Source organism: Rhipicephalus microplus, chromosome 5 (genome assembly GCF_043290135.1).
Source record: "Rhipicephalus microplus isolate Deutch F79 chromosome 5, USDA_Rmic, whole genome shotgun sequence".
In the NCBI taxonomy this organism is placed as follows: Eukaryota; Metazoa; Arthropoda; class Arachnida; order Ixodida; family Ixodidae; genus Rhipicephalus; species Rhipicephalus microplus.
In genome coordinates this window covers 68799411-68819883 of record NC_134704.1, presented here as the reverse complement: position 1 = coordinate 68819883, position 20473 = coordinate 68799411, and the positions used below count along the sequence as shown (strand labels likewise).

Genomic DNA, 20473 nt, shown 5'->3' with positions numbered 1-20473 from the left:
TTAAACGATCTTAGCACATGTGCACACACACCACAGCAACACAGACACGTGACATAGCTGAAAAGTCAACAGGCATTACGACTATCGCTGTAAAGTATAACGCCCCAGACACACAACAAACACTCGAGTGTAGCCTGATTGGCGCATTTGCTATGGCTAACCTGAAGGGGCAAACCTTATGTGAATGTTGCATAAGATGAAATTCGCAAACGTGCAATCTTTGATGTGCGGAGTCATACATGAACAGTAAAAGGGCTAGCGTGGTTGCGATGAAGGTTAACAGAGGGCATACGTCTCTTTGCTCCTACCGCGAGCGTGGCTTTTTTGTTTTCGTTTCTGTATATGCTCCTTGCCAAGCAAATTTTGCGCCAAGAGGTGAGGAAAATGGCCACAAGGCATCACAATGTGGTTATTCGAGTAGTTGAAGTTCACCAATTCAGCACTTATTACACTGAGCAGCACATACCGTGAAATATTGCGTTCGATTTAAAAAACAAGTGAACCTGCTTTTTTGAAAACCGAGCCCATGGGACAAAGCAGTACTTCTCATAGTCTGAGCAGGCTTTTGGTTTTTAAAGAATAAATCTTGCCTGCTTTCAAACATTTTGCGTCAATTAGGAGTAAAACACACTTTTCCAGGGTTAAACTTAGTTCAACTATGGCTCGCGCTTAGTTGTGAGTACATGTGCAGCTTTTTTTTGTTGCATTTTTCTGTGTTAGTTCAGTGGCACATAATGTATGTAAATACAAAAGGATAACTAAAAATAAGTATTAACTATGGCTTGACTGGCTGCCATTCTAGAAACTGCTTATGGGCAATAAAAGGTGCATTCAACAAGATCCATAAATTGAGCCCCTGTTCATGATGTGTGAGGTAATTCGGTCTTCCCCTCTATTTAAAGACAAGTCGCAACGTGCACTAGGGGTGATTCTAAAAAACTTACTGCTGATAAAGTCCACACAATTAAAACTCATTGCATTAAAATGAATACTATTTATTGATAATGATAAAACATCATCGTGAAAATAAAACAAGAAATATGGACTCGATTTAAAATAAAACTTTCAGTTAAGAATAAATGCAATGCGCATCCACTCGTGCACTGTATGGCTCGCAGCTAGTAGAAACATTTGTATCACGAGATCAATTTTCTGGGCGGAAGCAAAGGAGCATCTGCGCACGAACTTTCTGGGAGCTTTCAAGTCCAAGAATAACAGCACATACTGCATTAACATTTCCTTTGTACCTCTATCTACAAGCAACATTATCACTTGTTATTTGTCTGCCGTTTTATTTGCCGTAAACATGCGTGCATAACAATTTTTACCTACATTTTATTCTGCGATTCAAGCCTCGCTAAGTCGACAAAGAGAGGAATGCGAAAACTACAAAGTGAAGCTGATCAAGTAAATGTGCCCGTGTAGGCATTGCTGCAAACTTATACCAGAGCAATAATCCTGGAACTTCACTCGCGAGCCTAGTTTCACGTGTTCATTTTTTTTGTTTCTGTTTGGGGGGCAATACAGTTGAACCTCAATTAAACGAAGCCACCAGGACCCACAAATTAGTTAGTTAAATCGAGAACAGAGTTTTGCGGTCCTCCCAAAAATGATATTGTGTTTCTGACTCAGAAAAGCTACATCTGTGTATTTGACATTAGCTCTCGCCTGCGTTCTTAAAAAGCAGGCAAGTGAGAGTGAATGCGTGCAATCATTATCTGCGCCTCACCCGCCAACCACTTTCACGATCTGGTGGAACTACCTCAAAGCCCAGAAAAAAATGCGAAGTCTGTCATTTCGTGTTGTTTCGGCTTGTATCATAGCAAAAACCAAAACAAGGATGCCTCCACTGTGTCAGTTGTATCGCTCCTACTCGGTAGCACGTTGCCACCAAGAATTTTGGAAGCTAAACATTTTGAAAAAAAAATTTCTATTGCCTCTTTATTTCAATATTTCATTAAATCGTGTTTGGCACAGAAGTTGGTTTCTTCATTCTGAGTTTCTGAAAGCAATTCTGATAGTTTACGGACTACCTGAAGAAAAGAACGAAAATAGCGAAAGCCTTGAAGCAGCCGTTAATTGCAAAGTCATATCAAATATCCTCGAGCTCGATCCACTAGCAATCGAACGTATTCATCGCTTGGGTAAACCGGCACAAAATAAGATTAGGCCTATCATTTTCAAGCTTCTTGACTTCAGGAACAAAGCACAGATACTGAAAAGGGGAGCTAAGCTTAAGAACACAGGAATTTCTATTGGCGAAGACTTCTCACGGAAAATAAGGGATGTCAGAAAGAAGCTCTGGGACAGTGCAAAACAGAACCGATTGAATAAGGAAAAAGTGTCATTGGCTTTTTATAAACTCTACATTAATAAGCAATGTTATATGTGGGATGATGTTAAGAATGAAAGAGTACTGATCAAAAAAAAAAAAACGACCCAGATCTAAGCCGCCCCATGACGAGGCAGCGCGCCCAGTCGCTGTCGACGCCAGACTCTTGAACGATGCCCCTTTTCATGTACCTAACGAGTATGATGACAGGAACGATCAACCCCTATTCAGCAGTAGAAACAAAAACCTATGCCTTGTTCATGTAAATGCGCAAATTATAGTAATAAAACTGACCTCCTTGAAATCACTTTACTCCAGCATGATCCGAACGTTACAGTAATTACTGAAACATGGCTACGCAACGAAATAAGTGATGATACAATATTCCCACCAAACTACAAAGTCTTTCGCAAAGACCGCGCCTCTAGGGGTGGCGGTGTGGCGGTTCTAATCAAACAACAGATCGAAGCCATATTGCTGGACGATATTGCTGACTTGGAGTGCTTGTGCATTAAATTATCTTGTTGGGGTCAGCATTTTATTTTATACGCGCTTTACCGCCCTCCAGACACGCCCCCTGAATACTTAAGCAAACTTGAGCGACATATGTCCCAATATCACAAACATAAAATTATTCTTGTAGGTGACTTCAATCTACCAACTATTAATTGGGAATTAATGCACGCTGGTCACGAGAATGTTGATCATGCTAACATTATGTTCAGTATTATGTTCACTCATGATTTGGCCCAGCTGGTTCACGACCCAACGCGTGTCCAAGGGTCTCGCAGTTCAGTTTTAGATCTGATATTTTTCAATCGTGCGTTCAGCGAATATACCGTGTCTGTCGAATCCTGATTATCTGATCACTATCTTATGGGCCTTTCCGTCGCAATGTTGAAACGTGGTGATAAGAAACGCTGTCAAGTACGGTCTTTCAAAGACTACTCCCGCGCAGATGACGCGTCCATAGTTGATTATCTAGAGACCGGTCTTGTTGACTTTGACAATGATGACGTATGCGCTCTCTGGGCCCAGTTTAAAAAAATGTGTGAACACTGTTTAGCTAAATTCGTCCCAAGCCGAAAAAAGAAAACTCACTAACAGACCCCCTGGATAACGCGTAGTATTATTAACTTGAAACGTAAAATTAAACGTCGAAAAAAGAAGCGTGCGGATTTGACTAAAATCGGACCATTACAGGCTAGCCTCACACAAGCTGTGCGTTCTTCTAAGGATTATTATTTCCAAACAACTCTCCCAAACTTCATAAAAAATGACCCTGAAAAGTTTTGGTACCACTTGACGGATAAAAAAAAGACTGTATCCGAAATGTTAGTAAATGAATCTATTGTTACGGACAAAGAGACTATAGCTGAGCATTTCAATATATACTTCCATAGCGTGTTTACTAGCCCAAGTGTATATTCATCTGATGTTCCATCGTTTCACACGACAGAGGCTCACTTTGTTTCGTACCCGGGTGTACTTTCCATGCTCTTAAAACTGAAAACGAAGAAATCAAGCGGTCCTGATAATATTCCAAATACCTTTCTTTGCCGATATGCTGAAGTGATAGCGAAATATCTTGTGATTATATTCCGTGTACCTTTGATATCTTCAAAGCTCCCTAGTGACTAGAAGGCAGCCCGAGTTGCACCGGTATTTAAAAAAGGTAACCGCTTGCTTTTTGAAAATTATCGCCCAATATCCTTAACATCAGCATGCTGTAAATGAATTGAGCATATAATCGCGCATCATATCACCGAATATCTTGAAAAAAATGCTGTCTTAACTGATTCTCAACATGGTTTCAGAAAAAGGTTTTCAACTGTGACTCAACTGCTCACTATATCTCATTCCTTTGCATCTACTCTAGATAAGAACGGTCAAACTGATGCGATATTCTTGGATTTTAGTAAAGCGTTTGATAGGGTTCCTCATGACAGACTAATACTAAAATTGAACAATATTGGTCTTCCTCGCATCTTAGTTTTCTGGGTTATTGATTATTTAAAAAACCGAATTCAGTACGTAGAAATTGGGGATCAGCGATCGGGTTGTCTTCCTGTCGCCTCTGGAGTACCGCAGGGGAGTGTCTTGGGACCCCTACTGTTCCTGCTGTATATAAATGACATTGTAAGTGTGGTATGTTCATCTGTGCAAATCCGTCTGTTTGCGGACGATTGTGTCTTATATAATGAAATTACTTGCCCGGAAAATCAACATGACCTTAATCACAGTTTGTTTATTGTTTTTCAATGATGCAATCGCTGGGGGATGGCTTTGAACTTAGATAAAACTGTATGCATGCGTATAACCGGTAAGAAAAATCCACTTCAGTATACTTATACATTAAATGAGTCACCTCTACAGCAAGTTTCTGAGTTCAAATATTTAGGAGTAACACTCACAAGTAATTTATCTTGGAATCAACATATCGACAATATCTCCGCTTCCGCCTTCCGTAAACTGTCTTTCTTACGACACAAATTAAAAAACGCTCCTCCTGATGTAAACTCCTGGCCTACCAATCAATAATCCGACCAAAGTTACAATATGCATGCATAATATGGGACTCGTTCACACAGAAAAACGTCAGCAAACTAGAAAGAATCCAAAGGAAAGCTGTAAGGTATATATACTGTAAGTTTCGTCACACCGATTCACCTTCTGAGTTAATTAGAGCTAATAGCATTGAACTCCTTGAGTCACGACGGAAGACATTTAGGCTTAATTTTCTTTCCCAACTTCTTCAAAGACAAACAGCACTAGACCCTACACAGTACCTGACACCCATATCGACAAGGCATACGAGACACCATCACCCCGGAACCCTAACACCTTATTTTGCACGGACAGATGTATTTAAATTTTCTTTTTTTCCACGAACAGTGGAAGAATGGAACCTTCTAAAAAACTCTGTATAAAGATTCACTTTGGTTGATTTACTGTGTGTAAACTGTGTGTTGGGTTTGTAAACCTGTATTTCTATGTTGAATTCTTTCCTTTTTCCTTTTCTATGTGACTTGAGTGCCTAACATATACTTACTACTTGTACCGTGCCCAGCTGCTTTGACCTGTGAAGGTCTGCAGTATGCATTAAATAAATAAAAATAAATAAATAAATTAGCCCATGGGCAACCGGTGGGGAACCCGAATGCATTCATAAAATCTAGAAATTTGTAAAATATGGTTTCGTAAAACTAAGTTTCAACTGTACAACAGCTGTGATGAGGCTAACACATTTTTGTGTCTTTAGTTCGTGTTCATCCTATTTTGCTTCACTGACCACTGTGTTGGCGCCGTCACAGACGCGTTTTGTTTGCTTCTCAAATGAGGTTCATGCTACCACGCAGACATACTCTTCACTTCTAAATCAAGGACCAACTAGGAATCCAGTCATGCAGACAGCCAGCGTAGGGTGTATTGTGTAAACCAGCAAGTGCGATGCATGCAATCAGTCTTTGTTTGTTTGCGAGGGGATGGGGGGGGGCAAATGTCGTGCAATTTGGCAATTCTTGATTGAATAAAAACATGGTGCAGAGCGGCACTTCATGAACTAAAAAAACTGACATAGGCATGATCTGAACATCAGCGCAACACCTCAAGCATGCGCCATTGTCATTTGATCAAAAGACCTGCCTGCCAACTTCTGTACATCATGTGCTAATAAGTGAAACAGTGGTATTCGCGGCAAGAGAATGGACTTGTAGCGTATTAAAAATGAGGCCACTGCTGTTTTAATGCAGCCTTATACCACAATTGCCACGCTTCTCACAATGTGCTGAGGACTGTTGCATAATATTCTGAAAATTCTCTCCACGAAAAAAAATGCTTCGCTCATAAGTATAACTGGAAAAGAAAGCCGACAGACAGCTTCGACATAGCGTATACTTTTGAGTCACCGCAACTTAATGGCCACACGCTCATTCATAATAAATACTGGAAAGATAATAATAATGTTATTCATGAAGCATCGGGCAAAGTATTCAGAGTAAAGTACTTCGCAACTCTTCAAAGCTTGCATGAGTAAACGCAAGATAAATACGCTCAGTATAAGAAAATTTGGTCAGCAATAGGCCTTGCAAATACACACACATTCAGCGTAAACAGTAGGGTACAGAAAAAATAACTTCTACATGAACCAAATACGCAATGACTACCGAAGTGCAGAAATGTAAAAGCTGTAGTGGACCAGAAGGCAAGAGAATGTATCAAAAGAAATAAGTTACACAATGAATGGAATACACTATGCACGCAAAATGTAATGGCGGAAAGGAATAACTGAAAAAACTAGGTTATACAATGAATGCAATACACATAATGCTTAGGTGCCTGCTATGAAAATAATTCATTGAATATGAACACATTATGGAAACGAAAAAAGGACTAGTTGAAAAAAAGAGTCGCAAAATTCCTGCCATTTACACGGCTGAACCACTGCTTCAAAGTGACTATGGTGTTCCCTTTTCGGCAATAAACTATCATAACTCAAGCATATCTAAAATAACTAAGAATACTCAGGGCAAACTCTCATATGTTTGAGCACAATGACTATCAACGTGTGCAATTATGAACAACTGTTTGCTGCGCTTTTTTTAGCTAGGCTTACAACACTCGGAAGAATAGGAACAGGTATTCTTGTTTTGTTTAAAGGTAGGGAAAAGCTCGCTGCAACAGTGACAGTATATATGGGAACAAGACAGACATCGTAAGTGCAACTTCATCATCTTCAGTACCGTTACCATTACTCGAAGTAGCAGTGCTTTGCATATCCAAAATAGTGAAAACCACCACGTGCTCTTCACACGCGTAGAATGACCCTCATTAACTATAAAGGATGAGGAGCGTGGGGAATTTCAATTTGCCAAGATAGAACAAAAATCTCGAACCTCAAGTCTATGACTTCATCACGACACAAATTTTATGTCACTAACAACTTCACAGCACATAAAAAAATGCTAGTGCAGCATGTTTTTCCTAGCTGCTTCCATGCTCAGCAGCTTTAGCGTTTGCAGGAGTGACATAGCCCGCTGTGCCAAGGTGTTCATGACTAAATTTACCACACATGGCTTCAAGATTTTATCCGTGACATAGGCACCAACTCAATAGTGATACCAGAACTGACCCACAAAAACAAGCACGGCAGTATATTGTTGCAATACTCTAATATTCATGGAAAATTTGCTTTGTAGTTCACACGGTATAGACTTGAATTTGTTACAAGTGACAAGTTGCAAGTGTCATGTCAGTATACAATTCTAAAAGGAGTTTGTACATTTAATGTTACTGACCACAACAGGACTACTAAGATTGCGTGTATTTTTCAAGGCCGAAAGGTGAAAGCGACATTTGCTTCCTACAAATCTGGCACCGAGCTTCACAATTACAACATCGCAGCAATTCAAAATCTTGCAGAAGTGAAATTATTTCTACTGTGCATCACTCAAGAAAACCGATAACATTTACTGTTTTCGAAGCCGGGGGAAAGAGTGTGTGGAACTGTCATACGAATGCGTGCGTAAACCTGCATCGCCACGTCAACAAGGAATATCCAGATGGCACTTCCAGCAACTCAAGCTTCATTAATTGAATTTTAAATCTTCCTAAAAACCTGTAGAAACTAGGCACACATGAGTACGAGGGCAAACGATGGTGTAGAGACATGAGAAAGAATTCACAGCAATGTTTTTATTGCTTCTAAATATTGTAATAAGCGAGACAGACACTACACCTGTTCGTTGGGCAAGATGTTCTATTCTGCCTCTTCTTCCTTGCTTGCCTAGCATGCGCATCTGTGCCAGAGTGCCAGTTCCGGTCTTCGTCGTCACACTCGGCCATGACTGCAAGCATTGTCGATGGGCCACACGACAATGTTCCTGTGGGTGAGGCTAGCTGCAGCAGTTGACATTGCTTCAGGTGGGCGGGGTTGGCTGCATCGTCGTGGTCGGCCCCGACCACGCTGGAAGTTTGTCGAAATAGGCTCCGGCGGCCAACACTGGCTATGTCGCCCGAGTCATTTGCCATGTCGTGGTGGGGACTGGGTCCTGGTTGGTTCCTTTGTTGAAGATGACTCCGCGGGACGACATTGTCTGTCACGTGGCAGTCTACAGCCTCGGCCACGGTGCGACTTTTCAAAGAAAGTAGTTCGACTCCGGTTTTCCTTCGGTGGACCGAGCAGGCATTCTCGTGGTAGAAGTTTCCTGCGGTGGTGTGGTTTTCTTGGAAATGGTTCTGGCGGGACTGCCCCGACTGGATTGACATGGTTGCAGGTGGATCACAGAACGCTTTCCTTTGTCCCGTCACATTTTAGAAAACAAGGCAGAAAATGGTGGATCCGGCAATGAAACGAGTAGCATTTTATGCAGTCGTCTGCGCAATTTTCTATGGATCGAGAGATGTTTTTCGGTGCGATTAGACATCTGCACGAACTTAGGGTGAAGTCCTCGTGCTGACGTGTGGCGTGGCTTCTGCGCCGTGACTTGCGTAGTCCGTGACTTGCGCAGCGTTGTCGCTGTGGGGCTCCCGGACGCTGTACAGTCAGCGATTCTTGAAGCCACGCTGCGTACTGACGGGAGATCCTTGACGGAAGCCGTTCCGAAAATCGGAGACTATACCAATTCAGGCAGTGTATGCGTCGCACGCATATGCTCTTCCGTCTGGTCAGATGAGATGTTATTAGACTCAGCGGAAAGACCTGTCTCATTAGATGGTAGAGTGTCCAGTAGGATGGGGGCCGGTGCCTCTAAGTCGACCGGACGACCTGCGTTGGGGCCTTTTGCGGCGCGTTGCGCAAAGCTTGTCATCAGGGACCCACCGGACACAGCTGCACCGTCGGGCCGGTGCTCCTCAGGAGCTCCAAATGCGACAGCAGAAATGCCTGTGCAAGGCAGAGTTACACGATCGTGATTGTTCCCTACACCTTGGTCACCGAGAGATGGCAGGATGGTAGGGCGTCGAATCGCATGCTCTAGGTCGGGCTTTTCCCGAGTTCCGTCTTGAGAGAAGGTCGAGTTACATGGGCAGGTGACACAGGGAATCGGACCGAAAGCAACTATGAGCTTGGCGCTCCACTCCGCCCATGACTGCTGCTTCCAACCTTCATACCGGTGCCACGCTGCTGCACCTTCCCGAAGACGGTCTATGGCCACATACCATTTCTGATTCTCTGTCCACGCCGCGTGCATTGCCAGCGCGTTGACGGTTGCCACCCAGCTGTCGGCGTCGTTCCGGACCCCGTCGAATTCCGACAGTTCGTCGGTGGACGGCGATGGTGGGGCGGCACGTGAGAATGCGGATATCACTGAGATAACGCCGTCGAGCTGGTCTGAGAGCTGCAGGAGGGTGCCCCAAAGTTGCCTGCGTTGCTCCGATGGGCTTGCCTCAAGGTCGTGCGAGGCAGCTACATTCAACACGGCGTTAGTGGCACGCAATTCTGCCAACATTGTAGGAGCTCGCTCGGAGATTGACGCTGTCAGTTTGTTAGTCTTGACGCGGAGTAGCGCGATGGTACGCCGCAGGTTCGCGGCGCTGTTGTGTGTGAAGTCCGAAGCGTTGGTGATCGCGGTCTTCGAATGAGTAGCGGTTGCAGCACTCACGCTGGTGAGGTTGATGAGCAGAGAAGCCTGGACGGCGTTCCTTGGCAGCTCGTATGTTGAAAGAGTGCGGCAACGGGAATGTAGGCCATGGTAAGCGTGAGCGGCATTCCCAAAGGGCAGGAGCCGGTGCAGATCCCTGCCGCGAAACGGTGGCAGGGTGTCAATAAGGTCATGCCCTACAACCCCAGGGGAGGCCTGGACGCCGTCCACTGGTGGTTTGAAGGGTAGCTGAAGTGGCGGGTGGGACCCCATTGCCAAGGAAGCGTGAACGGCGTTCCTCGATGGAGAAGCCCGCTCTGCCGACGAACCACGAAGACACGTACTGGTGGCTTCCCGCAGAGGGTTCACTTGTCGGCTTGCGCTGACGGCAGAATCTATAGCCAAGGACGCGTGGATGGCGTTTTTGTGAAATGGTACCTGTAACGTGTACTGCATTCACCGAGGAGGCCTTGACGCCATCCCCGAACAGTGGTGGCAGTGGCGGCAGGTGAACAGCTGCCGAGGAGGCCTTGACTCCGTCCTCAAGCGGCGCTTATTGCGGCTGTCCTGGATGATGAAGCCGGGACGTAAGACTTCTGCTTCGTCGACTGCGCCATTGTAATAAGCGAGACAGACACAACACCCGTTCGTCGGGCAAGATGTTCTATTCGGCCTCTTCTTCCTCGCTTGCCTAGCATGCGCATCTGTGCCAAAGTGCCAGTTTCGGTCTTCGTCGTCACAATATATTGAACTTTGTTATTACTGCATGTTTTCAAGAATACTTTAAAAAAACACCCTTTAACTGCAACTTTCAAATGAGCCGTTAAGCTAAATACAAAACTTGGCGTATTATAGGAATGTAGTGGGAGGCATTAATTCTGTCGCAGAAATGTGTCGCCATCTCGAAGAATGTCGCAGAAGTAACTTTCACACAGTCAAAACTAAACAAAGCTAAAACATTCGTTGCTTCACAGAATGCAAAAAGAGCAGCATTTATATGCGGGCACCACTAGAATTTTTTTTCTCTTGTAAGTTTGTCAGGTGAGCAAGGCCTCCAAAAATGAATTCACTACAATTCTTCCACTCTCATTACAGGCGACAAGACAAACAAGTTACTCAGCACGATATGCCCAAAGTTTCACAGAATACGGCAGGTCACGTGATAAAACAAGAAAAGCAGAGGAAAAAAGGCAAGTGGTGGGTCTTTTGGGGGCAGTCCCTGGAAATCGACAAATCGGGAGAAGCCGTGTCGACATCATGTCGCGAACAGGCGAGATTCCCGTGTTCAGTTCATCGTTACGTAGGAATATCCCTTCTCACATGTGCTCAATTAGCGCAACACCTTCAAGAAATTATCAAATGTAGCACACACGTCTGAATGTTGAATTTTTTAAGCTTACGCTATAACTCCCGTGCGATGACATTCAGACTGGTGCGTTCACACACACATACACACAGTGGTAAGCTTTCATGGTGCCACACTCTGGCGGCAGCCACTTGCATAAGTCTGATTAACAGACACGAGGCACACCGGATCATCTTGCACTGGTGGAATGCTGTTTCATGTTTAGTATTATCTGCACTTTCTTTGTGTGGCAGCGCTAGCTACTAACGAAAAAAGCGAAAGGCCGCACACCCCCAGTGCCATCGAAACTGCATTGCAGCACACACGCGCTCATTTTCATGCACTTCGCAGTGTTTTTATGTACTATTTTAACAAAACGCAATGGTTTCTGAGAGCTTCAAAGATCAATTTATGCTTACATCGAATGTGATTGCTGCTGAGTGATAAAGATTATATCTGGAGCTTCGATATGATGCAGTCAATGTCTGCAACATCCTAACCTGAATTCGCTTTCATAACTCTTTCAAATAGTTTTAAGTCAGTATACTTCTGCAAATATTATTATTTCGCAGCACAAGCCCTGTGGTCCACTACGCTGCTGCCACTTTGCGAGTGTCTATGATGGATATGTAGTGAATGCGTAAAACACAGAAGCTGGATTTTCCAGGCCAGTGCTCAGATCTGGAGGCAAAATTCAAGTGATTCAGTTTAGCATTTACATACTCTCATTTACGTAGCACATACAGTGCAAATACAGTATGGGACGAAGAAAGAAATAGCGAAGAATATTTTTTGCTATAACTAGTTTCTGGACTGCTGGGAGCACATGTCTTCAGAGTTTAGTTGCTCCACACCAAGGTCGTTTTACATGGTCAAAATTGTGTACAACAAGGAACGACCGTGCACTAATGCTTGTAAACGTCACGTACAACAAACATGTCGGCTCAAGATCGATGCATGTTACATGGTTTGAGGGCACACAAAGTGTCTTTTACAGGAAACTGAAAATCGCAATCCTCAAGTTAAATAAGCACACACCCAAAACACGAGTGGGATCAATAGCCTGTTCAAAGCTAGTTACTCAGTGAGATTCATCAGTGTTCAGCGTAGCGAGAAAAAAATAATAAGGTACCTTTAGGTCGCATCACCGACACCTTAGCATGGATAACGTAAATAGTGCAGCAGAAAATAAAGTTTGTAAGGTCATTTGAAAACAGCGAAAAGGAAGCAACTCATGCTTCCGGGAAAAGAATGTGAGTAAACGGGATACGACATATTTCGCTACAAAAATATGCACAAATTACGGTAGGGTCACCTATATGTGTTCAGAAACATTAAGCCTGAATAACTGTCATTGATACAGCAAAGATATTCCTTCTTTACAACTGTGCACGAGTGTTAGACTTGCTTATTGCTGCTAGTGTTGCCACCAATTTTCACATACAGTTAAACCCCAACTTACCGAAGTGACGACCACATTCGAAATACTTTCTAGTTCGTAAGATCGAGAGAGATTTTCTTGTGCTCAGAAATCTGCAACTGTAACGTGGTGGCACCCATGAGCTACCGTGGCATTGTACTTTCTGCTTATGCATGCCCGATTGTGGGGCGTCCCATGTTCAAATAATGCAAGCCAGGCAGAGAGTAATGTGAAGCCATGGTAATCAGCTGGCATCGGAAAACGTCCACCTCACTTTTATGAATTTATTTCTGAAAATTCATTGAATCGTATTTCGGACCACGTTAGTTTTCCTCACTTGAGTTGATGACATTCAATTTATAGATACTTTGCCTGCGAATGCAAAGGCATTCGTTAGGTCGGATCTTAATAAAATCGAGTTTCATTACATGGAGTTTCGACTGGATTACTTGGCTATTTCTTGTAGGACAACTTAAAAAAATGCACCTAAGTCTCGGAAGATGTTTATGTGCATAATGCACAGCACCATGATAGGAAATGAACATTATAATGAATTGGAAAGCCCTTGTTTCCAGAATATTGAAGTTGAGCATCTCTAGACATGGCCAGTACATTCTGCCAGCACAATACGTGGTGGCTCAGTTGGCCATAAAATTTCACAATTGTAAAGAACCAACTAATTCGACTTGAGAATTAAGAGAGCAGCAAATTCAAAATCTAGTTAACACATAGAACTAGCCACAATGTCACAAACAGTGACAATGATGTAAATGCAAATAGATACGTTTTTCAAAGATCTAAAGCAATTCAGAACTCAGAAAATCACATAAAAGAGCTTCTTCAGCAGGGTCACGAATGTTGGCCATTTGCATTTCAGCCTTATTGTCTGTTTATTAGTAAACCTAACTAGCACAATGTACTCAAGAGTGAAATTAGTAGGTTTCGGGGATTTTTATCACATGAATACATTGAAATTTATGGTAACACACTGACACACTGAGGCTTCACTGGAGAATATGCAGACTCACAGCTGCTCTTTCTTTCATCGCCTAGTATTTGAGAACTTACCACAATATTAACACGCACGAAAGTTTCATTTTGAAAGGAATGTCTAAAGATTTCAAAATAATTGAATATATCGGATTGATCTTTCAGCTTGGCATCAAATCAGAATGCAGTTGCCTGCTACATATTTTTTTGACAAAATATAGAAGTACACACTCCAACCTCTCCCAACATAAATGAGCTTAAGCTAATGGCAATGAATTTGCCATTCACATATTGTTCAGACATGACTCAGCAATGCTGAACAAGCTCCTGCACCAGGTCTAGATAGGTAAGTTAAGACAGGTCTAGACAGGTAACTGCTGCTAATCTAGCAGACTTCAGATCATCATCATCATTTTCATTTCAGTCCTGACATGGTCCTCACATGGGACCTGCAGGGATGCCACCGGGACCTTTGCCGCCTCATAGAACACTGTCTTGCATTTGAAAGGTGTGAGACATCTCCAACACAGCTTTGCAGCCTTTGAGGCATGAGTTGTTCGGATTCGCACGCAACAGCAATCATATTTAGTACTCCTCCTGACGTGGGTCATGGCCAGCCTAACAGTAGTGAGAAGTATAACCTAAATCATAAAAGCCGGTTTCTCAGAACAAATACACATGAAAGGTTCTTTGACATGAGTTCTGATGTCTCTAAACATGTGACTAGACCCATTGATGGGCTATGGAGATCAGTTATATGGTCACGCTCATGCCACCACACAATGTGCATCAATTCAAGGGACAAGCAATCGAGGCTGCTCGCTCTCAAGGGCCTATAAAAATTTACGCACAGAAAGAAACATGCACCGTCGACACAAAAGTTTAGAAACTATACTACCTAAGAGAAAACTTTGAATTTCCCAGCAGTTTGTGATTGCATTATGTCAAACTGCGCATACACATCAGCATGTTCTAGAATACGCCAGAAATTGAAATTCAAGGCTGTTTGCAGAGGCAGCAGGAAAATTCAGATTTTGTTATGACCCGTGGTCAAATTTTGTTGCTGACAGCAAGCGTTGTGAAGATCGGTTATACAGTGAAACTTCAGTCCATGGTAGTACGCACTACCAGACATCTCACACTTGGAACTTGGGAGAGATGAAGCTGTCTGCAAAACATTATTCATGCAAAAGTTCTGCCGCTCCCAATTCAATGGAGGACACCAGATCTCTATATAAACGTCTCAAAGAGCAGAGCTGTGTGTTTTTATGGAGAAAGATGAGTTTTGCACCATTTTGGACAGACCACAAAAGAGATATGACTTGTCATGACTGAAAGTTGAGCGATGTTTGCTCAACAACAAAAGTGCAGCTAAATCACATTGCACGCTTCATCAGAGCATTGTAGAAATGTCTGTGACTCGGAAGGACCTGTCTTAAGAGAAATTACCTCATTTGCTTCATTTTCAGAAAATACCAGGCCACTAAGTACGCCTGCGGACTAAAGGATTCAGTCCCCCGCTGCCTACCATGCTCCTAACGGTGTCAAAAACACCACTGGACATCGTAAAATAACTACAATGCAGTGCCAGAAATTGAACGCAAAGGTAGCATCGTGAAAGACCCGTTGTCTGAGCCAGCGTATACCACTTGCAAGAAGCGAGGATATAGGGTGATATGACAGTCACTCACATGGCTGAATGATCAGTGTTCAGCGACCTTTTCTTTAAAAGGGCCTTCCAGCCCTTTTGCAGCATGGTCAGAAAACATGGATGATCGGTAGTCAAGGCTAGTGAGAATGTATTCACAATTATATCTCAGGCAGCCAGAAATAGCTTTCTTTCCTCTTGACAAATGATCTCACAAACCCAAACATCTACATCATAAAACCAAAGTACACAAGCACTGACTAATTCACACATTAAGCTGCATAATTAATGCGGCCGCAACCAGATGTCACGACATCTGTCACGTGCACTTGCAGTCACATTTAAAGTAAGCGATGTGTTCAAAGAAAAAAAAAGAAATTAACTCAGGTTCATCATGTGGACTTTGTCATCGCCCTGAGTAACTTTCAGCACACTCACTGATATCAAAGGCGTAAATCGTGCGACAAATTCCTGTTACTCTGCTCATGCATGCCAAATGGTAAACATATTTGTGGCAGTCGATTGATGAGCCTATAAAGTCCTTCAGTGAAACCATGCGATGATTACCTATAAAATTGTTGCAGGGCCTCTTGAGCCTTTTTGCAACTGGCTTTTCCATTAAAGGGACACTGAAGAGCAAAACGCTTTTTTACCTATCAGTAAAGTACAAATTCACAATCCCCCCAACACCACTTCTGCCACGACATAACCCTTGGTAATCGGGAAAGTAGGCAAAAAGAATCTGTTGGTGGAGACGACACCTTAAGATCAATGCACGAAACGCTTTGACATCATGAAGTATTGAAGGCTTCTTTTGGGTCTTACGTAGCTTCTAATATCGATAAAATCAAAGTACATTGAAATATGTGGTTGCCATAGACTTAACATACGAAGTCTCAGAAAATTTCATCGAGCTCATGTGGCGAAAATACAAAAAAAATGCATTGTGGTATTTCTTACGTCATGTGCGAAGATTACAGCACAAAATTTAAATTAAACTTTGATTTTTTCTGCTATTAATGAATTTATGACAGTGAAACTTATGATGTTAGAGTTCTCAGAGTGCAGTTTATCAATCTAAAACAACTCACTGCTTCTCCTTCGTATTCCTTTACGTGAGCACGCTGTGACGCTTCTGAATCGTCATAGTGACCATGCCCTGTCCTATGCTCGCAACTGTAAGAAGCTAACATGCTGAAGATGGTTGCACCATCATATCGCCACGTTCCTTTCTCAAGCTTTGTTATTGCCCCGTTACACTATGTTCACTGCAAACTGCGCCTAAGATGTTCGAGAAGCTTCGAAAATGTGACGCTCTTCGCGGAAGAAGTGACCTAACTCTTCCGGCATGCCGACCCCGATATGCCTGAAGACAAAGAAGTTCGCTTCCTCATTTGAGGAGTAAAGCAGGAGCTTTTCGCAGGTCTGATACAGAACCCACTGTGTACTGTCGAGGCGTTCATCTCCGAAGCGACAACGATTGAAAAGCCGATGGAGATGTGCACCCGACAATTCAATCGCCGCTCTACGATAGAGTACGCAGAAATGCAAGCAGTCTGCTCCGAAGGCATACATGAAGCTATCCGAATGATCGTTCGGTAGGAGCAGCACAAGCTGTTACCCTCAGCGCAGCCTCAGCGAGTGGACTCGATCGCCGACATTGTCCGCGAAGATGTTCGGCAATCGCTTGAAATGTACGAAGCTCCGCAGCCTCAGCCACAAGCGATGAGCTACGCCGCTGCGACCAGACACTACGTTCCCCCTTCACGCCCACGTCGATAGGTCGCACCGTCGCAGTTTCACCACCAGCCACCCCCGCTGCCGACGCCATACCATCCATCCAAGGGTCAGCGCAACACTCTTGGGAAAACGGACGCATGGCCTGCTACCGACCACCGACCTCTCTGCCACCACTGCAGAAAAGCTGGCTATACCTTCTTCCGCTGCCAGTACCGTCAGATGGAACTGAGTGGTTTCGCCGTAGATGCGCCACGTCCACAGAGGGTGGGGGGGGGGGGGGAAGATTCCGCTTAACCCTGATTTACCTCCCCACATTTCTCGTTATTTTCTATCTCTTTCTCTCTCCATGAGGGTAAATGGGATCTGCCGATTTTTTTAATGTTTCATGAAGCTGTTATATGTAACATTTAATGAAGCCGTCCACAAAATCCACAACCACACGGACATAAAATGACGCCAGCACAAGCGCCGGTCCTCTCCTGTTGCAATCCCGCCCTTGTGTTTGCGCTATTTTCAGTTTGTGACTATGTCTGGTGTGCTGTTTCATCAAATATGGCTCACCAACTCGCCCACAGTACGTATTAAATATATTGAACGTGCCTTGCGAAACAGACACCTTCTGTATTCTTCGCTGTAACCTAAATGTATACTTCCAGTAAGCACGCTCCACCACACTCCGCCCAACCCCAACACAAACGGTACTTCCTTCTGCGCAGTATAAATTTTATTGCGATAGCAATTATATGAACAGTCTCGGCTGGTTTTGGCCACCGCCGCCACCATGATTCAGGTATATGAAAATGTTTGTATACGTCTTTTTCGCGCTGCTAAAAACTTTGAGTCAATATCAAAATGGAACCGATATTTCGCATGCCTTCGTGAATACACTCACTTGTTGAAGCGCTCCAAGAAGAATTTTTTTCATGATGACTTGCTTAACATTGCCCGAACTAATCCAAAGAAGTTTTGGAAACTTCTCAACCCTAAAAATAACACGCACAATATATCCTTAACCAACTCCGATGGTTCTCACGTTCCTCTCCCACAGCGGGTGGACGTTATGAATACTTACTTCACTTCAGTCTTCACTTCACAACCACTTCATTGCATTCCAGTCATGCCGAGATCTAATTTTTCACAAATGCCGCCCATTGACATTACCTCCGAAGGCATCAGCAATCTGATAAAGAAATTAAAAATATCCAGCTCCCCCGGACCTGACAATATTCCTGCCAATGTTCTAAAGGCTACTAATAGCATTTCTAGCAAATTTTTGGAGATAATTTTTAAACAGTTCATTTCTGAAGGTTTCATCCCAGATGATTGGAAACTTAGGAAGGTTGTACCAGTTTTCAAGTCTGGCAAGCGATCTGACCCATCTAACTATCGCCCCATTTCACTAACGTGCATCGCTTGCAAACTTATGGAACACATAATATATTCACATGTTGCTCGTCACCTCGATGATCACTCTTTCTTTTTTCATAAGCAGCATGGTTTTCGTTCAGGGCTCTCATGCGAAACTCAACTTTTTGAATTTACGACTGATCTTCATCTCAACCTTGATTCGTCATTCCAGAATAATGTTATTTTTGTCGACTTTTCAAAAGTCTTCGATCTCGTCCCTCACCATCGACTAGTCAACAAACTTTCTTCACTTTCCCTCGATCCCCTGACCTTATCATGGATTAAGTGCTTCCTAACCCACCGGTCGCAATTCACTGTTATCGGTGGTGCCCATTTTTATACTACTCCAGTAATCTCTGGCGTCCCTCAGGGCTCGGTTCTCGGCCCGCTCCTCTTTTTAATCTACGTAAATGACCTTCCTTCCGGCATTTCATCAACGTTTCGGCTTTTTGCTGACGATTGCGTCATCTACCGTCGTATATCAACTCCCGAAGATCAGCTAATACTACAGCAAGATTTACACATTATTGATAACTGGTGCGCCCAGTGGATGATGAGGCCGAATACTTCCAAATGTAAGTTCATGTCTGTCTCACGAAAACACACTAACGTCATCCACCCGTACTTATTAAACTCAACAGTGTTATCCCAAGTGGATTCTTACCGATACCTGGGCGTTGTAAGTACAAGCAGTCTAACCTGGACCGAGCATATTACCAAACTAGCTGCCGATGCCTCAAAAACTCTTGGCTATCTTAGGAGATCATTTTCATTTTCACCTGCAAGCCTTCGCAAATTGGCCTTTGAAACTTTTGTTCGTACTAAAATGGAATACGCATTTGCAATTTGGAGCCCTCATCAGATATACCTTATTAACATTCTCGAATCCGTCCAAAATCGTGCCACCAGATTCATCTCCGCTAATTACGACAAACGAGCAAGCATCAGTCAAATCAAATCATCCCTCGGTCTCCCTGTTTTGTCAGCTCGACGCAAAATTTCACGTCTCTGTCTCTTTCACAAACTTTACTACAGCTTTCCTCACCTACATGGCTCACTTTTACTTCCGCCTGTCCGAACATCTCGTCGCCTATTTAATTCCTTGAGTATCCAACGTCTGTTTGGTTCTACTAACGCTTTTAATAAATCATTTCTTCCCACGGCTATCGATGAGTGGAACGCTTTGACGGATGCTATTGTCAGCGAAAAAAGTTGCTTTTAAATTTAGAGATTTATTACTAGCTACCCTTGACTCTTAATCGCTGTTTGTCTTTCTTTGTTGTTTGTTCTTTGCCGCCTGTATATTTTGGACCGTGAATTGACTGTTGAATATTTCGTTTGACATGCTCTGTTTTCTTTTTGTTTTTTGTTGCTACCTGTATGTTTTAGTAATTCAAAAAGTATAACCATGAACTGCATTTTCATTGAAATTTGTACTTGGATTGTTCCCCCCACCCCCCTTATGTAATGCCCCGAGAGAGGTCCTTAAGGGTAAAATAAATGATGATGATATACGTCGTATACATATACGGTGAAAGACGCGTTTGCCTGCTTTTTCTGCGGAGCGTACAACGCCTTTCCGACCGGAGTCGTGTGCGCACGCGCTTATTTCGTGAGTTAACACGGGGGTGGGGAGCAATGCCGCGCTATGACGGCAATGATCAGCGCGCTTCTTGTGCCGTTACAGCAAGCGGGAGCTTCTAATGGCTGCGCTCGCAACACGAAAAAACAGTGCCTGAACTGTACAGCTGTGTTCTTACCAGCGTTTCTTAGTGTAACGCGAAATCGGATGCTAGTCTTGCTTCGTAAAACATTCGAATATGTTGCTATCGCATTCATTGTTCCTACTTCTTGGCAAAACTTAGCTTTTAATAGTACGTACATCTATGTGCCCCAACTTCGGTCGAGTAATGTTTGGGTCTAAGATGAATACCCATTCGCACAACGTGGACACCCAATTTCTAACACTGAGACACCAGCTACCCACAAAGCAGCACACGTATACTCGGGC

At 43.4% G+C, this 20473-nt stretch overlaps 1 protein-coding gene across 1 annotated transcript in view; it reads left to right on the top strand.

The window, feature by feature from the left end:
- The window catches only part of LOC142817823 (uncharacterized), a 79168-nt gene extending 67578 nt beyond the window's left edge, over window positions 1-11590 (top strand). The window contains exon 2 of the mRNA XM_075895641.1: window positions 11008-11590. Coding sequence (XP_075751756.1) covers window positions 11008-11075 — 68 coding nt within the window. The 3' untranslated portion in view covers window positions 11076-11590. The remainder of the gene's footprint in view (window positions 1-11007) is intronic.
- Window positions 11591-20473: the final 8883 nt, after the last annotated feature.